Source organism: Coturnix japonica, unplaced genomic scaffold (genome assembly GCF_054131305.1).
Source record: "Coturnix japonica strain WE unplaced genomic scaffold, WE-NBRP24 Scf054, whole genome shotgun sequence".
Classification (NCBI taxonomy): domain Eukaryota; kingdom Metazoa; phylum Chordata; class Aves; order Galliformes; family Phasianidae; genus Coturnix; species Coturnix japonica.
Window position 1 is genome coordinate 825,135 of NW_028188957.1, and position 26,908 is coordinate 852,042.

Consider the following 26,908-nt stretch of genomic DNA (forward strand, 5'->3'; position numbering starts at 1 on the left):
TGCCATGTAGGTGCCATAGGGTGCCATGTAGGTGCCATAGGGTGCCATGTAGATCCATAGGGTGCCATGTAGGTGCCATAGGGTGCCATGTATATCCATAGGGTGCCATGTAGATCCATAGGGTGCCATGTAGGTGCCATAGGGTGCCATGTAGGTGCAATAGGGTGCCATGAAGTTCCATAGGGTGCCATATAGAAGCCATGTTGTGCCATGTAGATGCCATAGGGTGCAATGTAGGTGCCATAGGGTGCCATGTAGTTCCATAGGGTGCCATGTAGATGCCATAGGGTGCCATGTAGATCCATAGGGTGCCATGTAGGTGCCATAGGGTGCCATGTAGATGCCATAGGGTGCCATGTAGATGCCATGGGGTGCCATGTAGATGCCATAGGGTGCCATGTAGGTGCCATAGGGTGCCATGTAGATGCCATAGGGTGCCATGTAGATTCCATAGGGTGCCATGTAGATGCCATAGGGTGCCATGTAGATGCCATAGGGTGCCATGTAGATCCATAGGTGCCATGTAGTTCCATAGGGTGCCATGTAGATGCCATAGGGTGCCATGTAGATGCCATAGGGTGCCATGTAGATCCATAGGGTGCCATGTAGGTGCCATAGGGTGCCATGTAGATGCCATAGGGTGCCATGTAGGTGCCATAGGGTGCCATGTAGTTCCATAGGGTGCCATGTAGATGCCATAGGGTGCCATGTAGATCCATAGGGTGCCATGTAGTGCCATAGGGTCCCATGTAGATGCCATAGGACGCCATGTAGGTGCCATAGGGTGCCATGTAGATGCCATAGGGTGCCATGTAGGTGCCATAGGGTGCCATGTAGATGCCATAGGGTCCCATGTAGTTCCATAGGGTGCCATGTAGATGCCATAGGGTGCCATGTAGATCCATAGGGTGCCATGTAGTTCCATAGGGTGCCATGTAGATGCCATAGGGTGCCATGTAGGTGCCATAGGGTGCCATGTAGATGCCATAGGGTCCCATGTAGTTCCATAGGGTGCCATGTAGATGCCATGGGGTGCCATGTAGATGCCATAGGGTGCCATATAGATGCCATAGGGTGCCATGTGGTGCCATAGGGTGCCATGTAGGTGCCATAGGGTGCCATGTAGATCCATAGGGTGCCATGTAGATGCCATAGGGTGCCATGTAGGTGCCATAGGGTGCCATGTAGTTCCATAGGGTGCCATGTAGTTCCATAGGGTGCCATGTAGATGCCATAGGGTGCCATGTAAGTTCCATAGGGTGCCATGTAGGTTCCATAGGGTGCCATGTAGATCCATAGGGTGCCATGTAGGTTCCATAGGGTGCCATGTAGATGCCATAGGGTGCCATGTAGGTGCCATAGGGTGCCATGTAGATGCCATAGGGTGCCATGTAGTCCCATAGGGTGCCATGTAGATGCCATAGGGTGCCATGTAGGTGCCATAGGGTGCCATGTAGATGCCATAGGGTGCCATGTAGATCCATAGGTGCCATGTAGTTCCATAGGGTGCCATGTAGATGCCATAGGGTGCCATGTAGATGCCATAGGGTGCCATGTAGATCCATAGGGTGCCATGTAGGTGCCATAGGGTGCCATGTAGATGCCATAGGGTGCCATGTAGGTGCCATAGGGTGCCATGTAGTTCCATAGGGTGCCATGTAGATGCCATAGGGTGCCATGTAGATCCATAGGGTGCCATGTAGTGCCATAGGGTCCCATGTAGATCCATAGGGTGCCATGTAGATGCCATAGGGTGCCATGTAGATCCATAGGGTGCCATGTAGTGCCATAGGGTCCCATGTAGATGCCATAGGACGCCATGTAGGTGCCATAGGGTGCCATGTAGATGCCATAGGGTGCCATGTAGGTGCCATAGGGTGCCATGTAGATGCCATAGGGTCCCATGTAGTTCCATAGGGTGCCATGTAGATGCCATAGGGTGCCATGTAGGTGCCATAGGGTGCCATGTAGATGCCATAGGGTCCCATGTAGTTCCATAGGGTGCCATGTAGATGCCATGGGGTGCCATGTAGATGCCATAGGGTGCCATATAGATGCCATAGGGTGCCATGTGGTGCCATAGGGTGCCATGTAGGTGCCATAGGGTGCCATGTAGATCCATAGGGTGCCATGTAGATGCCATAGGGTGCCATGTAGGTGCCATAGGGTGCCATGTAGTTCCATAGGGTGCCATGTAGTTCCATAGGGTGCCATGTAGATGCCATAGGGTGCCATGTAAGTTCCATAGGGTGCCATGTAGGTTCCATAGGGTGCCATGTAGATCCATAGGGTGCCATGTAGGTTCCATAGGGTGCCATGTAGATGCCATAGGGTGCCATGTAGATCCATAGGGTGCCATGTAGATGCCATAGGGTGCCATGTAGTCCCATAGGGTGCCATGTAGATGCCATAGGGTGCCATGTAGGTGCCATAGGGTGCCATGTAGTTCCATAGGGTGCCATGTAGATCCATAGGGTGCCATGTAGTTCCATAGGGTGCCATGTAGATCCATAGGGTGCCATATAGAAGCCATGTTGTGCCATATAGATGCCATAGGGTGCCATGTAGTCCCATATGGTGCCATGTAGGTGCCATAGGGTGCCATGTAGATGCCATAGCGTGCCATGTGGATGCCATAGGGTGCCATATAGAAGCCATGTTGTGCCATATAGATGCCATAGGGTGCCATGTAGATCCATAGGGTGCCATGTAGTGCCATAGGGTGCCATGTAGATGCCATAGGGTGCCATGTAGATCCATAGGGTGCCATGTAGATGCCATAGGGTGCCATGTAGATCCATAGGGTGCCATGTAGTGCCATAGGGTCCCATGTAGATCCATAGGGTGCCATGTAGATGCCATAGGGTGCCATGTAGATCCATAGGGTGCCATGTAGTGCCATAGGGTCCCATGTAGATGCCATAGGACGCCATGTAGGTGCCATAGGGTGCCATGTAGATGCCATAGGGTGCCATGTAGGTGCCATAGGGTGCCATGTAGATCCATAGGGTGCCATGTAGGTGCCATAGGGTGCCATGTAGATGCCATAGGGTGCCATGTAGGTGCCATAGGGTGCCATGTAGATCCATAGGGTGCCATGTAGGTGCCATAGGGTGCCATGTAGGTTCCATAGGGTGCCATGTAGTCCCATATGGTGCCATAGGGTGCCATGTAGGTGCCATAGGGTGCCATGTAGTCCCATAGGGTGCCATATAGAAGCCATGTTGTGCCATATAGAAGCCATGTTGTGCCATATAGATGCCATATTGTGCCATGTAGTCCCATATGGTGCCATATTGATGCCCCTCAGACCGCCGTCCCGCTGCTGTTTGCCCTGTTTGAGTTGGCTCGGAACCCCAAGGTACAGGAGGAGCTTCGGGCCGAGATCCGGGCAGCAGAACGATACCGGGACCAGGGGGTCCATAAAGTGCTGGCACAGCTGCCACTGCTCAGGGCCACCATCAAGGAGACACTGAGGTCGGTAATTGGGGGCAATGGGGGAGGAATAGGGGGGAATGGGGGGGAATGGGAGTGACTGGGATGCAGAGGGAGTCTCCATTTGGGGTCCTTATTGGGGTCCCTATTGGGGTCCTTATGGGGTCCCTATTAGGGTCCTTATTGGGGTCCCCATTTGGGGTCCTTATGGGTTCCTTATTAGTGTCCTTATGGGGTCCCTATTAGGGTCCTTATGGGTTCCCTATTGGGGTCCTTATGGGTTCCTTATTGGGGTCCTTATGGGGTCCCTATTAGGGTCCTTATTGGGGTCCCCATTTGTGGTCCTTATTGGGGTCCTTATTGAGTTCCCATTGGGGTCCCCATTTGGGGTCCTTATGGGGTCCCTATTAGGGTCCTTATGGGTTCCCTATTGGGGTCCTTATGGGGTCCCTATTAGTGTCCTTATTGGGGTCCCTATTTAGGGTCCTTATGGGGTCCCTATTAGGGTCCTTATGGGTTCCCTATTGGGGTCCTTATGGGGTCCCTATTAGGGTCCTTATTGGGGTCCCTATTTAGGGTCTTTATGGGGTCCCTATTAGGGTCCTTATGGGTTCCCTATTGGGGTCCTTATGGGGTCCCTATTAGGGTCCTTATTGGGGTCCCTATTTAGGGTCCTTATGGGTTCCCTATTGGGGTCCTTATGGGGTCCCTATTGGGGTCCTTATGGGTTCCCTATTGGGGTCCTTATGGGTTCCCTATTAGTGTCCTTATGGGGTCCCTATTTAGGGTCCTTATGGGGTCCCTATTAGGGTCCTTATGGGTTCCCTATTGGGGTCCTTATGGGGTCCTTATTGGGGTCCTTATGGGGTCCCTATTAGGGTCCTTATGGGTTCCCTATTGGGGTCCTTATTGGGGTCCCCATTTGTGGTCCTTATTGGGGTCCTTATTGAGTTCCCATTGGGGTCCCCATTTGGGGTCCTTATGGGGTCCCTATTTAGGGTCCTTATTGGGTTCCCTATTAGGGTCCCTATTGGGGTTCCCCTTTGGGGTCCTTATGGGTTCCCTATTGGGGTCCTTATTGGGGTCCCCCTTTGGGGTCCTTATGGGTTCCCTATTGGGGGTCCTTATGGGTTCCCTATTGGGGTCCTTATTGGGGTCCCTATTGGGGTCCTTATTGGGGTCCTTATTAGGGTCCCCCTTTGGGGTCCTTATGGGTTCCCTATTGGGGTCCTTATGGGGTCCCTATTGGGGTCCCTATTGTGGTCCTTATGGGGTCCCTATTGGGGTCCTTCCGGGTTCCCTATTAGTGTCCTTATTGGGGTCCCTATTTAGGGTTCTTATTGGGGTCCCCCTTTGGGGTCCTTATGGGGATGGTCCCCATTTGGGGTCCTTATTGGGGTCCTTATGGGGTCCCTATTAGGGTCCTTATGGGGTCCCTATTTAGGGTCCTTATGGGTTCCGTATTGGGGTCCTTACTGGGGTCCTTATTGGGGTCCTTATTGAGTTCCCATTGGGGTCCCCATTTGGGGTTCTTATGGGGTCCCTATTTAGGGTCCTTATTGGGTTCCCTATTATGGTCCTTATGGGTTCCCTATTAGTGTCCTTATGGGGTCCCTATTTAGGGTCCTTATTGGGGTCCCTATTGGGGTCCTTATGGGTTCCCTATTAGGATCCTTATTGGGGTCCTTATTGGGGTCTCCCTTTGGGGTCCTTATGGGTTCCCTATTAGTGTCCTTATGGGTTCCCTATTGGGGTCCTTATGGAGTCCCTATTGGGGTCTTTATGGGTTCCCTATTGGGGTCCTTATTAGGGTCCCCCTTTGGGGTCCTTATGGGGTCTCTATTGGGGTTCTTATTGGGGTCCCTATTGGGGTCCTTATTGGGGTCCCCCTTTGGGGTCCTTATGGGTTCCCTATTGGGGGTCCTTATGGGTTCCCTATTAGTGTCCTTATGGGTTCCCTATTGGGGTCCTTATGGGTTCCCTATTAGGGTCCTTATGGGGTCCGTATTAGGGTCTTTATTGGGATCCCCTATTTGTGGTCCTTATGGGTTCCCTTTTGGGGTCCTTATGGGTTCCTATTAGGGTCCTTATGGGTTCCCTATTGGGGTCCTTATGGGCTCCCTATTAGGGTCCTTATTGGGTTCCCTATTGGGGTCCTTATGGGGTCCCTATTAGTGTCCTTATGGGGTCCCTATTTAGGGTCCTTATTGGGGTCCCTATTGGGGTCCTTATGGGTTCCCTATTGGGGTCCTTATGGGTTCCCTATTAGGATCCTTATTGGGGTCCTTATTGGGGTCTCCCTTTGGGGTCCTTATGGGTTCCCTATTAGTGTCCTTATGGGTTCCCTATTGGGGTCCTTATGGAGTCCCTATTGGGGTCTTTATGGGTTCCCTATTGGGGTCCTTATTAGGGTCCCCCTTTGGGGTCCTTATGGGTTCTCTATTGGGGTTCTTATTGGGGTCCCTATTGGGGTCCTTATTGGGGTCCCCCTTTGGGGTCCTTATGGGTTCCCTATTGGGGGTCCTTATGGGTTCCCTATTAGTGTCCTTATGGGGTCCCTATTGGGGTCCTTATGGGTTCCCTATTGGGGTCCTTATGGGTTCCCTATTAGGGTCCTTATGGGTTCCCTATTAGGGTCCTTATTTGGGTCCCTATTAGGGTCCTTATGGGTTCCCTATTAGGGTCCCTATTGGGGTCCCCCTTTGGGGTCCTTATTGGGGTCCCTATTGGGGTCCTTATGGGGTCCCTATTAGGGTCCTTATTGGGGTCCCTATTAGTGTCCTTATGGGGTCCCTATTTAGGGTCCTTATTGGGGTCCCTATTGGGGTCCTTATGGGTTCCCTATTGGGGTCCTTATGGGTTCCCTATTAGGATCCTTATTGGGGTCCTTATTGGGGTCTCCCTTTGGGGTCCTTATGGGTTCCCTATTAGTGTCCTTATGGGTTCCCTATTGGGGTCCTTATGGAGTCCCTATTGGGGTCTTTATGGGTTCCCTATTGGGGTCCTTATTAGGGTCCCCCTTTGGGGTCCTTATGGGGTCTCTATTGGGGTTCTTATTGGGGTCCCTATTGGGGTCCTTATTGGGGTCCCCCTTTGGGGTCCTTATGGGTTCCCTATTGGGGGTCCTTATGGGTTCCCTATTAGTGTCCTTATGGGGTCCCTATTGGGGTCCTTATGGGTTCCCTATTGGGGTCCTTATGGGTTCCCTATTAGGGTCCTTATGGGTTCCCTATTAGGGTCCTTATTTGGGTCCCTATTAGGGTCCTTATGGGTTCCCTATTAGGGTCCCTATTGGGGTCCCCCTTTGGGGTCCTTATTGGGGTCCCTATTGGGGTCCTTATGGGGTCCCTATTAGGGTCCTTATTGGGGTCCTTATTGGGGTCTCCCTTTGGGGTCCTTATGGGTTCCCTATTGGGGTCCCTATTAGGGTCCTTATTGGGGTCCTTACGGGTTCCCCATTAGTGTCCCTATTGGGTTCCCTATTGGGGTCCTTATGGGATCCTCTATTGGGGTCCTTATTGGGGTCCCTATTGGGGTCCTTATGGGTTCCCTATTGGGGTCCTTATTAGGGTCCCTATTGGGCTCCTTATTGGGTTCCCTATTGGGGTCCTTATTGGGGTCCCTATTGGGGTCTTTATGGGTTCCCTATTGGGGTCCTTATTAGGGTCCCTATTGGGGTCCCTATTGGGGTCTCCCTTTGGGGTCCTTATGGGGTCCCTATTAGGGTCCTTATTGGGGTCCCTATTGGGGTCCCTATTGGGGTCCCCCTTTGGGGTCCTTATGGGTTCCCTATTAGGGTCCTTATTGGGGTCCTTATGGGGTCCTTATGGGTTCCCTATTGTGGTCCTTATGGAGTCCCTATTGTGGTCCTTATGGAGTCCCTATTGGGGTCCTTATGGGGTCCCTATTGGGGTCCTTATTGGTTTCCCTATTGGGGTCCTTATGAGTTCCCTATTAGGGTCCTTATGGGGTCCGTATTAGGGTCTTTATTGGGATCCCCTATTTGTGGTCCTTATGGGTTCCCTTTTGGGGTCCTTATTAGGGTCCCTATTGGGGGTCCTTATGGGGTCCTTATGGGGTCCCTTTTGTGGTCCTTATTAGGGTCCCTATTGTGGTCCTTATTGGGTTCCCTATTGGGGTCCTTATTGTGGTCCTTATTAGGGTCCCTATTGGGGTCCTTATGGGTTCCCTATTAGTGTCCTTATGGGTTCCCTATTGGGGTCCTTATTGGGATCCCCTATTTGTGGTCCTTATTGGGTTCCCTATTGGGTTCCCTATTGGGGTCTTTATGGGTTCCCTATTGGGGTCCTTATTGGGGTCCCTATTAGTGTCCTTATGGTCTCCCTATTGGGGTCCTTATTGGGGTCCCTATTAGGGTCCTTATTGGGTTCCCAATTGGGGTCCTTATGGGTTCCCTATTGGGTCCTTATGGGGTCCCTATTGGGGTCCTTATTAGGGTCCCTATTGGGGTCCTTATGGGGTCCCTATTGGGGTCCTTATGGGGTCCTTATGGGGTCCCTATTGGGGTTCTTATGGGTTCCCTATTGGGGTCCTTATGGGGTCCCTATTAGGGTCCTTATGGGGTCCCTATTTAGGGTCCTTATGGGTTCCCTATTTAGGGTCCTTATTGGGGTCCCCCTTTGGGGTCCTTATTGGGGTCCCTATTGGGGTCCTTATGGGTTCCTTATTGGGGTCCTTATGGGGTCCCTATTGGGGTCCTTATTGGGGTCCCTATTGGGGTCCTTATGGGGTCCCTTTTGTGGTCCTTATTAGGGTCCCTATTGTGGTCCTTATTGGGTTCCCTATTTAGGGTCCTTATGGGGTCCCTATTAGGGTCCTTATGGGTTCCCAATTGGGGTCCTTATGGGTTCCCTATTAGTGTCCTTATGGGTTCCCTATTGGGGTCCTTATGGGTTCCCTATTGGGGTCCTTATTAGGGTCCCTATTGGGGTCCTTATGGGTTCCCTATTGGGGTCCTTATTGGGGTCCTTATTGGGGTCCCCCTTTGGGGTCCTTATGGGTTCCCTATTGGGGGTCCTTATGGGTTCCCTATTGGGGTCCTTATGGGTTCCCTATTGGGGTCCTTATTGGGGTCCCTATTGGGGTCCTTATTGGGGTCCTTATTGGGGTCCCTATTGGGGTCCTTATGGGTTCCCTATTGGGGTCCTTATGGGGTCCCTCTTGGGGTCCTTATGGGTTCCCTATTAGTGTCTTTATTGGGGTCCCTATTTAGGGTTCTTATTGGGGTCTCCCTTTGGGGTCCTAATGGGGATGGTCCCCATTTGGGGTCCTTATTGGGGTCCTTATGGGGTCCCTATTAGGGTCCTTATGGGGTCCCTATTTAGGGTCCTTATGGGTTCCGTATTGGGGTCCTTACTGGGGTCCTTATTGGGGTCTTTATTGAGTTCCCATTGGGGTCCCCATTTGGGGTCCTTATGGGGTCCCTATTTAGGGTCCTTATTGGGTTCCCTATTATGGTCCTTATGGGGTCCCTATTAGTGTCCTTATGGGGTCCCTATTTAGGGTCCTTATTGGGGTCCCTATGGGTTCCCTATTGGGTTCCTTATGTGGTCCCTATTAGGATCCTTATTGGGGTCCTTATTGGGGTCTCCCTTTGGGGTCCTTATGGGTTCCCTATTAGTGTCCTTATGGGTTCCCTATTGGGGTCCTTATGGGTTCCCTATTGGGGTCCTTATTAGGGTCACCCTTTGGGGTCCTTATGGGGTCTCTATTGGGGTCCTTATTGGGGTCCCTATTAGGGTCTTTATGGGGTCCCTATTGGGGTCCCCCTTTGGGGTCCTTATGGGTTCCCTATTAGGGTCCTTATTGGGGTCCTTATTGGGTTCCCTTTTGTGGTCCTTATTAGGGTCCCTATTGTGGTCCTTATTGGGTTCCCTATTGGGGTCCTTATTGTGGTCCTTATTAGGGTCCCTACTGGGGGTCCCTATTGGGGTCCTTATTGGGGTCTCCCTATTGTGGTCCTTATGGGTTCCCTATTGGGTTCCCTATTAGTGTCCCTATTGTGTTCCCTATTGGGGTCCGCACGTTTCCCGTCCGCAGGCTGTACCCCGTGGGTGTGACTGTGCAGCGTTACCCGGCCCGGGACGTCGTGCTGCAAAACTACCGTGTGCCGGCCGGGGTCAGCACCACTATGGGGCGGATATGGGGCGGATATGGGGCGGTTATGGAGCGGCTATGGGGCGGGGTTATGGGGCGGATATGGGGCGGATATGGGGCGGTTATGGAGCGGCTATGGGGCGGGGTTATGGGGCGGATATGGGGCGGATATGGGGCGGTTATGGAGCGGCTATGGGGCGGGGTTATGGGGCGGATATGGGGCGGGGTTATGGGGCGGATATGGGGCGGGGTTATGGGGCGGCTATGGGGCGGCTATGGGGCGGTTATGGGGCGGATATGGGGCGGGGTTATGGGGCGGCTATGGGGCGGCTATGGGGCGGCTATGTGGCGGGGTTATGGGGCGGGGTTATGGGGCGGGGTTATGGGGCGGGGTTATGGGGCGGCTATGGGGCGGGGTTATGGGGCGGGGTTATGGGGCGGCTATGGGGCGGTTATGGGGCGGGGTTATGGGGCGGTTATGGGGTGGATTATGGGGCGGCTATGGGTCGGGGTTATGGGGCGGCTATGGGTCGGCTATGGGGCGGTTATGGAGCGGCTATGGGGCGGGCTTATGGGGCGGCTATGGGGCGGTTATGGGGCGGTTATGGCGGGGTTATGGGGTGGGTTATGGGGCGGGGTTATGGGGCGGGGTTATGGAGCGGTTATGGGGCGGCTATGGGGCGGTTATGGGGCGGTTATGGGGCGGTTATGGGGCGGGGTTATGGGGCGGTTATGGGGCGGGGTTATGGGGCGGTTATGGGGCGGGGTTATGGGGCGGTTATGGGGTGGATTATGGGGCGGCTATGGGTCGGGGTTATGGGGCGGCTATGGGGCGGCTATGGGGCGGTTATGGAGCGGCTAAGGGGCGGGCTTATGGGGCGGCTATGGGGCGGTTATGGGGCGGTTATGGGGCGGTTATGGCGGGGTTATGGGGTGGGTTATGGGGCGGGGTTATGGAGCGGTTATGGGGCGGCTATGGGGCGGTTATGGGGCGGCTATGGGGCGGGGTTATGGGGCAGCTATGGGGCGGGGTTATGGGGCAGCTATGGGGCGGGGTTATGGGGCGGATATAGGGCGGGGTTATGGGGCGGCTATGAAGTGGGGTTATGGGGCGGCTATGGGGCGGCTATGGGGCGGTTATGGGGCGGGGGGCGGTTATGGGGTGGGGTTATGGGAAGGGGGTTATAGGCTGGGGTTATGGGGTGGGGGGTGTTATGGGGCGGGGTTATAGGGGGGGCGTGGGGAGGTTATGGGGTGGGTTATGGGATGGGGTGGGGTTATGGGGCGGGGGATTATGGGGTCGGGGGTCTATGGGGTGGGGCCCCACACCTCCCGCCCCATAAGTCACTCCGCCCCACAAGTGCCTCCGCCCCACAAGTATCTCTGCCCCACAAGTCTCTCCGCCCCATAAGTAAATCACTCCACCCCATAAGTAAGTCACTCCGCCCCACAAGTGCCTCTGCCCCATAAGTAAGTCTCTCTGCCCCATAAGTAAATCACTCCGCCCCATAAGTAAATCACTCTACCCCATAAGTAAGTCACTCTGCCCCATAAGTCTCTCCGCCCCATAAGTCACTCCACCCCCCAAGTCACTCTGCCCCACACATCCCGCCCCATAAGTCACTCCACCCTACAAGTATCTCTGCCCCATAAGTCACTCCGCCCCATAAGTAAATCACTCTGCCCCATAAGTAAGTCACTGCCCCACAAATGCCTTCACCCCACAAGTAAATCACTCTGCCCCACAAGTGCCTCTGCCCCATAATTAAGTCTCTCCGCCCCACAAGTGCCTCTGCCCCATAATTAAGTCTCTCCGCCCCACAAGTGCCTCTGCCCCACACATCCCGCCCCATAAGTAAGTGCCTCTGCCCCATAAGTGTCTGCCCCATAAGTAAGTCACTCCGCCCCATAAGTAAATCACTCCGCCCCATAAGTAAGTGCCTCTGCCCCACAAGTATCTCTGCCCCACAAGTGCCTCCACCTCATGTCACTCCGCCCCACAACTGTCTCCGCCCCACAAGCACCTCTGCCCCATAAGTCACTCCGCCCCATAAGTCACTCTGCCCCATAAGTAAATCACTCCGCCCCATAAGTCACTTCACCCCACAAGTGCCTCTGCCCCATAAGTCACTGCCCCACAAGTTGCTCCTCCCCACAAGTCTCGCTGCCCCACAAGTAAGTGCCTCTGCCCCACAAGTATCTCTGCCCCATAAGTCACTCAGCCCCATAAGTAAGTCACTCTGTCCCACTTATTCCACCCCATAAGTGCCTCCACCTCATAAATCACTCTGTCCCACAAGTGCCTCTGCCCCATAAGTAAGTCACTGTGCCCCACAAGTGTCTCTGCCCCATAACCGACTCCGCCCCACAAGTATCTCTGCCCCATAAGTCACTAGGCCCCATAAGTAAATCACTCCGCCCCATAAGTGCCTGCCCCACAAGTGTCCCTGCCCCATAACTGACTCCGCCCCACAAGTGACTCCACCCCACAAGTGACTCTGCCCCATAAGTAAATCACTCCGCCCCATAAGTGCTTCTGCCCCACAAGTGACTCCATCCCACAAGTGACTCCACCCCATAACTGACTCCACCCCATAACTGACTCCGCCCCACAAGTAAATCACTCCGCCCCACAAGTGTCCGTGCCCCACAAGTGTCCCTGCCCCACAAGTGTCCCTGCCCCACAAGTGTCCCTGCCCCACAAGTGTCCGTGCCCCACAAGCGTCTCTGCCCCACAAGTGTCCGTGCCCCACAAGTGTCCGTGCCCCACAAGCGTCTCTGCCCCACAAGTGTCCGTGCCCCACAAGTGTCCGTGCCCCACAAGTGTCCCTGCCCCACAAGTGTCCCTGCCCCACAAGTGTCCGTGCCCCACAAGTGTCTCTGCCCCACAAGTGTCCGTGCCCCACAAGTGTCCGTGCCCCACAAGTGTCCCTGCCCCACAAGTGTCCGTGCCCCACAAGTGAATCACTCCGCCCCACAAGTGTCTCTGCCCCACAAGTGAATCACTCCGCCCCACAAGTGTCCGTGCCCCACAAGTGTCCCTGCCCCACAAGTGTCCGTGCCCCACAAGTGAATCACTCCGCCCCACAAGTGTCTCTGCCCCACAAGTGAATCACTCCGCCCCACAAGTGTCCGTGCCCCACAAGTGTCTCTGCCCCACAAGTGTCCCTGCCCCACAAGTAACTGTCTCCGCCCCACAAGTGTCTCCGCCCCACAAGTGAATCACTCCGCCCCACAAGTGAATCACTCCGCCCCACAAGTCCCTATCCGCGCCCCCCAGACGCTGTGCCAGGTGTCCCTTTACGCCATGGGCCGCAGCCCGGCGGTGTTCGAGGAGCCGCAGCGTTTCGATCCGTCTCGTTGGATTCGTCGCTCCCGGCACGAAACTGCGTTTACGGCGCTGGGCTTCGGCTTCGGAGCGCGGCAGTGCATCGGGAGGAGGCTGGCCGAGACCGAGATGGCGCTGTGCATACATCACGTGAGACCCCATAGACCCTATAGACCCTATAGGGACACATAGAGACCCTATAGAGACCCCATAGAGACCCTATAGGGACCCTATAGAGACCCGATAGAGACCCCATAGAGACCCTATAGAGACCCCATAGACCCTATAGACCCTATAGGGACCCTATAGAGACCCCATAGAGACCCTATAGAGACCCCATAGAGACCCTATAGGGACCCTATAGAGACCCCATAGAGACCCTATAGAGACCCCATAGAGACCCTATAGGGACCCTATAGAGACCCCATAGAGACCCTATAGAGACCCTATAGGGACCCTATAGAGACCCTATAGAGACCCCATAGAGACCCTATAGAGACCCCATAGGGACACATAGAGACCCTATAGGGACACATAGAGACCGAGATGGCGCTGTGCATACATCACGTGAGAGAACCCATAGACCCTATAGGGAACCTATAGAGACCCTATAGACCCTATAGAGACCCCATAGGGACACATAGAGACCCTATAGGGACACATTGAGACCCCATAGAGACCCATTGAGATACATAGGGACACATAGAGACCCCATAGAGACCAAGATGGTGCTGTGCATACATCACGTGAGACCCCATAGACCCTATAGGGAACCTATAGACCCTATAGGGAACCTATAGAGACCCCATAGGGGCACATAGAGACCCTATAGGGACCCTATAGATATCCTATAGAGACCTCATAGGGACACATAGAGACCCTATAGGGACACATAGAGACCGAGATGGCGCTGTGCATCCACCACGTGAGAGACCCTATAGACCCTATAGAGACCCTATAGAGACCCCATAGAGACCCTATAGACCCTATAGGGACACATAGAGACCCTATATGGACCCCATAGAGACCGAGATGGCGCTGTGCATCCATCACGTGAGACCCCATAGACCCTATAGACCCTATAGACCCTATAGAGACCCTATAGATATCCTATAGAGACCCCATAGAGACCCTATAGAGACCCCATAGAGACCCTATAGATATCCTATAGAGACCCTATAGGGACACATAGAGACCCTATAGGGACACATAGAGACCGAGATGGCGCTGTGCATCCACCACGTGAGATACCCCATAGACCCTATAGAGACCCTATAGAGACCCTATAGAGATACATAGAGACCCTATGGATATCTATAGAGACCCTATAGGGACACATAGAGACCCTGTAGGGACACATTGAGAAACATAGGGACCTATAGATACACCATAGGGACCAAGATGGTGCTGTGCATCCTACATGTGAGACCCTATAGCAACCCCATAGGGACCCTATAGAGACACATAGAGACCCTATAGGGACACATAGAGACCCCATAGAGACCCTATAGATATCCTATAGAGACCCTATAGGGACACATAGAGACCCTATAGGGACCCCATAGAGACCCTATAGAGACCCTATAGGGACCCTATAGAGACCCTATAGATATCCTATAGAGACCCTATAGGGACCCCATAGAGACCCTATAGGGACACATAGAGGCCATATAGGGACCCATTGAGATACATAGGGACCCATAGACACACCGTAGAGACCGAGATGGCGCTGTGCATCCATCACGTGAGACCCTATAGCAACCCCATAGGGACCCTATAGAGACCCCATAGAGACCCTATAGGGACCCTATAGAGACCCTATAGGGACCCTATATGAACCCCATAGAGACCGAGATGGCGCTGTGCATCCACCACGTGAGACCATATATGGACCCCATAGGGACCCCATAGGGACCCTATAGTGACACATAGAGACCCTATAGTGACACATAGAGACCCTATAGAGACACATAGAGACCCTATAGGGACACATAGGGACACATAGAGAACCCCATAGAGACCGAGATGGTGCTGTGCATCCATCACGTGAGACCCATAGCGACCCATAGAGACCCATAGATACCCTATAGGGACACATAGAGACCATATAGGGACACATAGAGACCCTATAGGGACCCATTGAGATACATAGGGACCCATAGATACACCATAGAGACCGAGATGGCGCTGTGCATCCATCACGTGAGACCATATAGGGAACCTATAGACCCTATAGGGACACATAGAGACCACATAGAGACCCTATAGACCCTATAGAGACCCTATAGGGACCCCATAGAGACCGAGATGGCGCTGTGCATCCATCATCACATGAGACCCTATAGGGAACCTATAGACCCTATAGGGACACATAGAGACCCTATAGATATCCTATAGAGACCCTACAGATATCCTATAGGGACACATAGAGACCGAGATGGCGCTGTGCATCCATCATCACGTGAGACCATATAGGGAACCTATAGAGACCCTATAGGGACACATAGAGACCCTATATGAACCCCATAGAGACCGAGATGGCACTGTGCATCCACCACATGAGACCATATAGCAACCCCATAGGGACCCTATAGAGACCCTATAGGGACCCCATAGGGACACATAGAGACCATATAGGGACACATAGGGACACACTGAGACCCCATAGAGACCGAGATGGCGCTGTGCATCCATCACGAGAGACCATATATAGAACCTATAGAGACCCTATAGGGACCCCATAGGGACACATAGAGACCCCATAGAGACCCTATAGGGACCGAGATGGCGCTGTGCATCCATCACGTGAGATACCCCATAGACCCTATAGGGACCCTATAGAGATCCTATAGAGACCCTATAGGGACACATAGAGACCATATAGGGACCCACTGAGATACATAGGGACCCATAGATACACCATAGAGACCGAGATGGCGCTGTGCATCCATCACGTGAGATACCCCATAGACCCTATAGGGAACCTATAGACCCTATAGAGACCCTATAGAGACCCCATAGAGACCCTATAGAGACCCTATAGACCCTATAGGGACACATAGAGACCCTATAGGGACCCCATAACAACCCCATAGGGACCCTATAGAGACCCTATAGGGACCCCATAGAGACCCTATATGAACCCCATAGAGACCGAGATGGCGCTGTGCATCCAACACGTGAGACACCCCATAGAGACCCTATAGGCCCTATAGAGACCCCATAGAGACCCTATAGAGACCCCATAGGGACACATAGAGACCCTATAGGGACACATAGAGACCCTATAGGGACACATAGGGACACATAGATACAAATAGAGACCGAGATGGCGCTGTGCATCCATCACGTGAGAGACCCCATAGACCCTATAGGGAACCTATAGAGACCCTATAGAGACCCTATAGGGACACATAGAGACCGAGATGGCGCTGTGCATCCATCACGTGAGACCATATAGGGAACCTATAGACCCTATAGAGACCCTATAGAGACCCCATAGAGACCCCATAGGGACACATAGGGACACATAGATACAAATAGAGACCGAGATGGCGCTGTGCATCCATCACGTGAGACCCCATAGACCCTATAGGGAACCTATAGGGACACATAGAGACCCTATAGAGACCCCATAGGGACACATAGAGACCCTATAGGGACACATAGAGACCCTATAGAGACCCTATAGGGACACATAGGGACACATTGAGACCCTATAGGGACCCCACAGAGACCGAGATGGCGCTGTGCATCCACCACGTGAGATATATAGGGAACCTATAGAGACCCTATAGAGACCCTATAGGGACCCCATAGGGACACATAGAGACCCCATAGAGACCCTATAGTGACCCTATAGAGACCCTATAGAGACCCTATAGGGACCCCATAGGGACACATAGAGACCCCATAGAGACCCCATAGAGACCGAGATGGCGCTGTGCATCCATCACGTGAGACCATATAGGGAACCTATAGACCCTATAGGGACCCCATAGAGACCCTATAGGGACCCATAGGGACACATAGAGACCATATAGGGACCCCATAGAGACCCTATATGAACCCCATAGAGACAGAGATGGCGCTGTGCATCCACCACGTGAGACCATATAGGGAACCTATAGACCCTATAGAGACCCTATAGAGACCCCATAGGGACCCTATAGAGACCCTATAGGGACACATAGGGACACATAGATACAAATAGAGACCGAGATGGCGCTGTGCATCCATCACGTGAGAGACCCCATAGAGACCCCATAGGGACCCTATAGGGAACCTATAGAGACCCCATAGAGACCCTATAGGGACACATAGAGACCCTATATGAACCCCATAGAGACAGAGATGGCGCTGTGCATCCACCACGTGAGACACCCCATAGAGACCCTATAGGGACACATAGAGACCCTATAGAGACCCCATAGGGACACATAGAGACACATAGAGACCCTATAGGGACACATAGGGACTCTATAGGGACCCATAGAGATACATAGGGACCCATAGATACACCATAGAGACCGAGATGGCGCTGTGCATCCATCACGTGAGATACCCCATAGACCCTATAGACCCTATAGATAAACCATAGAGATCCTATAGGGACACATAGAGACCCTATAGAGAACGAGATGGCGCTGTGCATCCACCACGTGAGACCCTATAGGGACCCTATAGAGACCCTATAGAGACCCTATAGGAACCCTATAGGGACACATAGAGACCCTATAGAGACCATATAGGGACCCCATAGAGACCCTATAGAGACTCTATAGACCCTATAGGGACACATAGAGCCCCTATAGGGACACATAGAGACCCTATAGGGACCCCATAACAACCCCATAGGGACCCTATAGAGACCCTATAGGGACCCCATAGAGACTCTATATGAACCCCATAGAGACCGAGATGGCGCTGTGCATCCAACACGTGAGATACCCCATAGAGACCCTATAGGCCCTATAGAGACCCTATAGAGACCCTATAGAGACCATATAGAGACAGAGATGGCGCTGTGCATCCACCACGTGAGACCCTATAGGGAACCTATAGACCCTATAGAGACCCCATAGAGACCCTACAGATATCCTATAGGGACACATAGAGACCGAGATGGCGCTGTGCATCCATCACGTGAGAGACCCCATAGACCCTATAGAAACCCTATAGGGACACATAGAGACCCTATAGAGACCACATAGGGACACATAGAGACCCTATAGAGACCATATAGGGACCCCATAGAGACCCTATAGAGACCCTATAGACCCTATAGGGACACATAGAGACCCTATAGGGACACATAGAGACCCTATAGGGACCCCATAACAACCCCATAGGGACCCTATAGAGACCCTATAGGGACCCCATAGAGACCCTATATGAACCCCATAGAGACCGAGATGGCGCTGTGCATCCAACACGTGAGATACCCCATAGACCCTATAGAGACCCTATAGAGACCCTATAGTGACACATAGGGACACATTGAGACCCCATAGAGACCGAGATGGTGCTGTGCATCCATCACGTGAGACCATATAGGGACCCTATAGAGACCCTATAGACCCTATAGATAAACCATAGAGATCCTATAGGGACACATAGATACAAATAGAGACCGAGATGGTGCTGTGCATCCACCACGTGAGACCATATAGGGAACCTATAGAGACCCTATAGAGACCCTATAGGAACCCTATAGGGACACATAGAGACACATAGAGACCCCATAGAGACCCTATAGGGACACATAGAGACCCTATAGGGACCCCATAGAGACCGAGATGGCGCTGTGCATCCATCACGTGAGACCCATAGCGACCCATAGGGACCCTATAGGGACCCCATAGAGACTCTGTATGGACCCCACAGAGACCCTATATGGACCCCATAGAGACCCTATATGGACCCCATAGTGACACATTGAGACCCAAAAAGACCCATAGATACCCTATAGAGACACACTGAGACCCATAGCGACCCATAGATATCCTATAGGGACCCATTGAGACCCCATAGATACCCTATAAGGACCCATAGAGACACATAGGAACCCATAGAGACTCTATAGGGACCCCATAGAGACCCTGTATGGACCCCACAGAGACCCTATATGGACCCCATAGAGACCCTGTATGGACCCCACAGAGACCCTATATGGACCCCATAGAGACCCTGTATGGACCCCACAGAGACCCTATATGGACCCCATAGAGACCCTGTATGGACCCCACAGAGACCCTATATGGACCCCATAGAGACCCTATATGGACCCCATAGAGACCCTGTATGGACCCCATAGAGACCGAGATGGCGCTGTGCATCCATCACGTGAGACACAGAGGGACCCCATAGAGACCCCATAGGGACCCCATAGGGACCCCATAGGGACACATAGAGACCCATAGGGACCCATAGTGACACATTGAGACCCCATAGAGACCGAGATGGCGCTGTGCATCCTCCACGTGAGACCCATAGCGACACATAGAGACACATAGAGACACACTGAGACCCATAGAGAAGCATAGCGACCCATAGCGACCCCACAGAGACCACATAGAGACCCATAGCGACCCATAGAGACACATAGAGAACCGCAGAGACCCATAGCGACCCATAGAGACACAATGAGACACATTGAGACACATGGGGACACATAGGGACCCATTGAGACCCATAGATACCCTATAGCGACCCATAGATACCCCATAGCGACCCTATAGAGAACCATAGCGACCCTACAGGGACCCATAGAGACACATAGAGAAACATAGAGACTCCTAGAGACGGAGATGGCGCTGTGCATCCATCACGTGAGACCCATAGACACCCCATAGAGACCCATAGATACCCTATAGTGACCAATAGGGACCCATAGCAACCCATAGAGATAAATAGGGACCCATAGAGACACATTGAGACACACAGAGACACATTGGTACACATAGGGACCCATAGATACACCATAGTGACCCATACATACCCCATAGTGACCCTATAGAGACCCATAGAGACCCATAGCGACCCATAGAGACACAGAGAGACACATTGAGACCCATAGAGACACATAGTGACCCATAGAGACACACTGAGACCCATAGAGACACAAAGTGACCAATAGCGACCCCATAGAGACCCATAGAGACACATAGAGACCCATAGAGACACATAGGGACCCATAGAGACACATAGGGACCCATAGAGACACATAGAGACCCATAGAGACACATAGGGACCCATAGAGATGGCGCTGTTCATCCATCACGTGAGACACATCGGGACCCCATAGAGACCCTATAGATACACATTGAGACCCATAGCGACCCATAGATATCCTGTAGGGACCCATTGAGACCCCATAGATACCCTATAAGGACCCATAGTGACACATAGAGACCCAAAAAGACCCATAGATATCCTATAGAGACACATAGGGACCCATAGAGACCCTATAGGGACCCCATAGAGACCCTATATGGACCCCATAGTGACACATACAGACCCCAAAAGACCCATAGATATCCTATAGTGACACATAGGGACCTCATAGAGACACTATAGGGACCCCATAGAGACCAAGATGGCGCTGCGCATCTACCACGTGAGACCCATAGCGACCCATAGGGACCCGATAGGGACCCCATAGAGACCCTGTATGGACCCCATAGAGACCCTATATGGACCCCATAGAGACCCTGTATGGACCCCATAGAGACCCTATATGGGCCCCATAGAGACCCTGTATGGACCCCATAGAGACCCTATATGGGCCCCATAGAGACCGAGATGGCGCTGTGCATCCATCACGTGAGACACATAGAGACCCTATATGGACCCCATAGAGACCCCATAGAGACCCATAGATATCCTATAGAGACCCATAGAGACCCATAGAGACCCATAGAGACCCATAGAGACCCATAGTGACCCACAGAGACCCCCAATTACACCCCTCCCCTTTTTGAGTTACCCCCCTTTTCTCCTTTCCCCCCCCCCCCTCTTTGGGTTCCCCCCTATTTGCCCCCCCCCCCATTTTACCCCCTCCCCCCCATTTTGGGGTCCCTCCCCCTTTGATAAACCCCCCCTTTTCTCCTTCCCCCCCCCATTTTGGGTTCCCCTCCCCCCATTTTGGGGTCCCTCCCCCTTTGATAACCCCCCCCCTTTTCTCCTTCCCCCCCCTCTTTTGGGTTCCCCTCTCCCTATTTTAGGGTCCCCCCCTTTTGTCCTTACCCCCCCCCCATCCCATTTGGGTTCCCCCCACTTTGGGTTCCCCCCCCCAATTTTCCCATCCCCCCCCCCAAGTTTGGGTTCCCCCCCCCCCTATTATACCCTCCCCCATTTTACCCCCCCCCCCATTTTAGGGTCCCCCCCCTTTGAGTTCCCCCCACCCCCCTATGTGCCCCCCCCCATTTTAGGGTCCCCCCCTTTTGTCCTTACCCCCCCCTTCATCCCATTTGGGTTTCCCCCACTTTGGGTTCCCCCCCCCAATTTTCCCATCCCCCCCCCCCAATTCCCCCCCCCCCCATTTTGCCCCCCCCCATTTTGGGTTCCCTCCCCCATTTGTCCCCTCCCCCTATTTGCCCCCTCCCCCCCATAGAGACACATAGAGACCCCCCCCATTTTGGGGTCCCCCCCTTTTGTCCTTACCCCCCCTCATCCCATTTGGGTTCCCCCCACTTTGGGTCCCCCCCCCTATTTCCCCATTCCCCCCCCCCCCCCATCTTTCCCCCTCCCCCCATTTTGGGGTCCCCCTCCTATTTGCCCCCCCCCCATTTTAGGGTCCCCCCCCAATTGAGTTCCCCCCACCCCCCTATTTGCCCTCCCCCCCATTTTGGGGTCCCCCCCATTTGTCCTTACCCCCCCCTCATCCCATTTGGGTTCCCCCCACTTTGGGTTCCCCCCCCCTATTTCCCCATTCCCCCCCCCCTCCTCATCTTGCCCCCTCCCCCCATTTTGGGGTCCCCCTCCTATTTGCCCCCCCCCCCCATTTTAGGGCCCCCCCCCTTTGAGTTCCCCCAACCCCCCTATTTGCCCCCCCCCCCATTTTACCCCCTCCCCCCCATTTTGGGGTCCCCCCCTTTTGTCCTTACCCCCCCCCCCCATCCCATTTGGGTTCCCCCCACTTTGGGTCCCCCCCCTATTTTCCCATTCCCCCCCCCCCATTTTACCCCCCCCCTCCATTTTGGGGTCCCTCCCCCTTTGATAACCCCCCCTTTTTGGGTTCCCCCCCTCCCCATTTTGGGGTCCCCCCCTTGAGTCCTTACCCCCCCCCCATCCCATTTGGGTTCCCCCCCCTATTTTCCCATTCCCCCCCCCCCTATTTTACCCCCTCCCCCCATTTTGGGGTCCCCCCCCATTTTGGGACCCCCCCCATTAATTCCCCCCCCCCCCCAGGTCCTTCAGCACTTCTCAGTGGAGACGGAGAGCCTGGAGGACCCGGACACCATCTTCAGCTTCATCCTCATGCCCGAGAAGAGCCCCCCCCTCATCTTCAGGCCCCTCCCCTGCCCCACACTTATGGGGCAGCCCTAAAGGGGGGGGTCACCATGAACTGCCCCCCCCCCTCCAACCTTCCAGCCCCTCCCCTGCCCCACACTTATGGGGTAGACAAGGGGGGGGTCACTATATCTGCCCCCTCCCCCCCATTTAACCTTCCTGTGCCTCCCCTGACCCACACTTATGGGGCAGCCCTAAAGGGGGGGGTCACCATGAACTGCCCCCCCCCCCCCCCCCAACCTTCCAGCCCCTCCCCTGCCCCACACTTATGGGGTAGACAAGGGGGGGGTCACTATATCTGCCCCCTCCCCCCCATTTAACCTTCCTGTGCCTCCCCTGACCCACACTTATGGGGCAGACCTAAAGTTGGGGTCACCATATCTGCCCCCCCCTCATCTTCCAGCCCCTCCATTGACCCACACTTATGGGGCAGACAAGGGGGGGGGGTCACTATATCTGCCCCCCCCCTCCGCCCTTAACATTCCTGTGCCTTCCCTGCCCCACACTTATGGGGCAGCCCTAAAGTTGGGGTCACCATGAACTGCCCCCCCCCCCCCCCAACCTTCCAGCCCCTCCCCTGCCCCACACTTATGGGGCAGACAAGGGGGGGGTCACTATATCTGCCCCCTCCCCCCCCTTAACCTTCCTGTGCCTCCCCTGACCCACACTTATGGGGCAGCCCTAAAGGGGGGGTCATCATAAAAGCCCCCCCCCCCCCTCCATCTTCCAGCCCCTCCATTGACCCACACTTATGGGGCTGACTTAGGGGGGGGGTCACCATATCTGCCCCCTCCCCCCATCTTCCAGCCCCTCACCTGCCCCACACTTATGGGGCAGACAAGGGGGGGGGGTCACCATATCTGCCCCCTCCCCCCCCTTAACCTTCCTGTGCCTTCCCTGACCCACACTTATGGGGCAGACCTAAAGTTGGGGTCACCATATCTGCCCCCCCCTCATCTTCCGGCCCCTGCCCTGACCCACACTTATGGGGCAGACAAGGGGGGGGGTCACCATAAAAGCCCCCCCCCCTCCATCTTCCAGCCCCTCCATTGACCCACACTTATGGGGCTGACTTAGGGGGGGGGTCACCATATCTGCCCCCTCCCCCCCATCTTCCAGCCCCTCACCTGCCCCACACTTATGGGGCAGACAAGGGGGGGGGTCACCATATCTGCCCCCTCCCCCCCCTTAACCTTCCTGTGCCTCCCCTGACCCACACTTATGGGGCAGACCTAAACTTGGGGTCACCATATCTGCCCCCCCCTCATCTTCCGGCCCCTGCCCTGACCCACACTTATGGGGCAGACAAGGGGGGGGTCACCATATCTGCCCCCCCCCCTCTGCCCTTAACATTCCTGTGCCTCCCCTGCCCCACACTTATGGGGCAGCCCTAAATGGGGGTCACCATATCTGAACCCCCCCCCAGCTCATTTTCCAGCCCCTTCCCGGACCCACATTTATGGGGCAGACAAGGGGGGGATGTCACCATATCTGCCCCCCCCACCCCCCGGCGTCTCCCCTGCCCCACACTTATGGGGCAGCCTTTGGGGGGGGCTCACCATGAACTGCCCCCCCCCCCCCAACCTTCCAGCCCCTCCCCTGCCCCACACTTATGGGGCAGACAAGGGGGGGTCACCATAAAAGCCCTCCCCCCCCCCCCCTTCATCTTCCAGCCCCTCCATTGACCCACACTTATGGGGCAGCCCTAAAGGGGGGGCTCACCATGAACTGCCCTCCCCCCCCCTTCAACCTTCCAGCCCCTCCCCTGCCCCACACTTATGGGGCAGACAAGGGGGGGGTCACTATATCTGCCCCCTCCCCCCCATTTAACCTTCCTGTGCCTCCCCTGACCCACACTTATGGGGCAGACCTAAAGTTGGGGTCACCATATCTGCCCCCCCCTCATCTTCCGGCCCCTGCCCTGACCCACACTTATGGGGCAGACAAGGGGGGGGGTCACCATAAAAGCCCCCCCCCCTCCATCTTCCAGCCCCTCCATTGACCCACACTTATGGGGCTGACTTAGGGGGGGGGTCACCATATCTGCCCCCTCCCCCCCATCTTCCAGCCCCTCACCTGCCCCACACTTATGGGGTAGACAAGGGGGGGGGGTCACCATATCTGCCCCCTCCCCCCCCTTAACCTTCCTGTGCCTTCCCTGACCCACACTTATGGGGCAGACCTAAACTTGGGGTCACCATATCTGCCCCCCCCTCATCTTCCAGCCCCTCCCCTGCCCCACACTTATGGGGCAGACAAGGGGGGGGGTCACTATATCTGCCCCCCCCCCATCTTCCAGCCTCTCCCCTGCCCCACACTTATGGGGCAGACCTGGGGGGTGTCACAATGGGCTGCTCCCCCCCCCCCCCCCAGCCGCATTGCTGACCCCAATAAATCCCACAGTGCCAACCCCAAAAAACCTCAGCTGGACCTCATCTGTGGGGAACTTATGGGGCATCTATGGCGCATCTATGGGGCACTTATGGGGCACACAGCATCTATGGGGCACTTATGGGGCACACAGCATCTATGGGGCACTTATGGGGCACTTATGGGGCACACAGCATCTACGGGGCATCTATGGGGCACTTATGGGGCACACAGCATCTATGGGGCATCTATGGGGCACTTATGGGGCACACAGCATCTATGGGGCATCTATGGGACACTTATGTGGCACACTGCATCAATGGGGCAACTGTGGTGCACTTATGGGGCATCTATGGGGCATCTATGGGGCACTTATGGGGCACACAGCATCTATGGGGCATCTATGGGGCACTTATGGGGCACACAGCATCTATGGGGCATCTATGGGGCACTTATGGGGCACACAGCATCTATGGGGCACTTATGGGGCTCACAGCATCTATGGGGCATATATGGGGCACTTATGGGGCACACAGCATCTATGGGGCATCTATGGGGCATTTATGGGGCATCTATGGGGCATCTATGGGCACTTATGGGGCATCCATGGGGCATCTATGGGGCATCCATGGGGCATCTACGGGGCACACAGCATCTATGGGGCATCTATGGGGCACACAGCATCTATGGGGCATCTATGGGGCACACAGCACCTATGGGGCATCTATGGGGCATCTATGGGGCACACAGCATCTATGGGGCATCTATGGGGCACTTATGGGGCACACAGCATCTATGGGGCATCTATGGGGCACTTATGGGGCACACAGCATCTATGGGGCATCTATGGCGCATCTATGGGGCATCTATGGGGCATCTATGGGGCACTTATGGGGCACACAGCATCTATGGGGCATCTATGGGGCATTTATGGGGCATCTATGGGGCATCTATGGGCACTTATGGGGCATCCATGGGGCATCTATGGGGCATCCATGGGGCATCTACGGGGCACACAGCATCTATGGGGCATCTATGGGGCACACAGCATCTATGGGGCATCTATGGGGCACACAGCACCTATGGGGCATCTATGGGGCATCTATGGGGCACACAGCATCTATGGGGCATCTATGGGGCACTTATGGGGCACACAGCATCTATGGGGCATCTATGGGGCACTTATGGGGCACACAGCACCTATGGGGCATCTATGGGGCACTTATGGGACACACAGCATCTATGGGGTATCTATGGCGCACTTATGGGGCATCTATGGGGCATCTATGGGGCACTTATGGGGCACACAGCATCTATGGGGCATCTATGGGGCACTTATGGGGCACACAGCATCTATGGGGCATCTATGGGGCACTTATGGGGCATCTATGGGGCATCTATGGGGCACTTATGGGGCACACAGCATCTATGGGGCATCTATGGCGCATCTATGGGGCACTTATGGGGCACACAGTACCTATGGGGTATCTATGGGGCACTTATGGGGCATCTATGGGGCCCTTTTGGTGTCCCCGCCCCCATTCCCCCTTTCCCCCAATAACCCCCACCCGTAGCCCCGCCCCTCCCACCTCCTCCTCCTCCCATTGGCTCTCTCACCTCCCCCCCCATCCCCATTGGCCCCCTTTCCCTCCCTCCCATTGGCTCACCTTTCCTCCTCCTCTCTCCCATTGGCTGCCCATCCTCACCCTCCTCTCTCCTCATTGGTCAACCAATTATTACGGGACTCCTTCCCTTCCCTCCCATTGGCCCCGCCTCCCTCTCTCCTATTGGCTCACCTTTCCCCTATTCCCACCCTCCTCTCTCCTCATTGGTCAACCGAGCATACCCGGAACTGCAGCTCTGACTCCTCCCCCTCCCATTGGCCCTTTCATCTCACCTCCCTCTCCCATTGGTCCCCCTCTCTGACTTTCCCATTGGCTCCGCCTTCCACTCTCCTATTGGCTCACCGTTCCCCAATCCCCACTCTCCTCTCTCCTCATTGGTCAGCCCCATAGCGGCCTCCTGACTCCTCCTCCTCTCATTGGTCTTCTCACTTCCTATTCCCTCCCCCATTGGCCCGCTCTCCCACCCTCCTATTGGCTGAGCACCCTCACCCTCCTCTCTCCTCATTGGTCAGCCCCATAG

The 26,908-nt window shown here is 54.6% G+C and overlaps 1 protein-coding gene across 4 annotated transcripts in view; it reads left to right on the forward strand.

Annotated features, from left to right (window-relative positions):
• LOC146752026 (cytochrome P450 11B, mitochondrial-like) overlaps positions 1-24,812 on the forward strand; it is a 56,846-nt gene extending 32,034 nt beyond the window's left edge. Inside the window, exons 6-10 of one of the 4 annotated variants that reach the window (XR_014941027.1) lie at positions 3,311-3,477; positions 9,496-9,574; positions 12,833-13,030; positions 22,292-22,758; positions 23,548-23,747. Coding sequence is in view for 3 of the 4 variants with exons in the window: in XM_085533139.1 (XP_085389265.1) it covers positions 3,311-3,477; positions 9,496-9,574; positions 12,833-13,030; positions 22,292-22,396; positions 23,755-23,787 (582 nt within the window). In the remaining variant the exon portion in view is untranslated. The other 3 variants (XM_085533139.1, XM_085533138.1, XM_085533140.1) reach the window with 3 other exon arrangements.
• Positions 24,813-26,908: the final 2,096 nt, after the last annotated feature.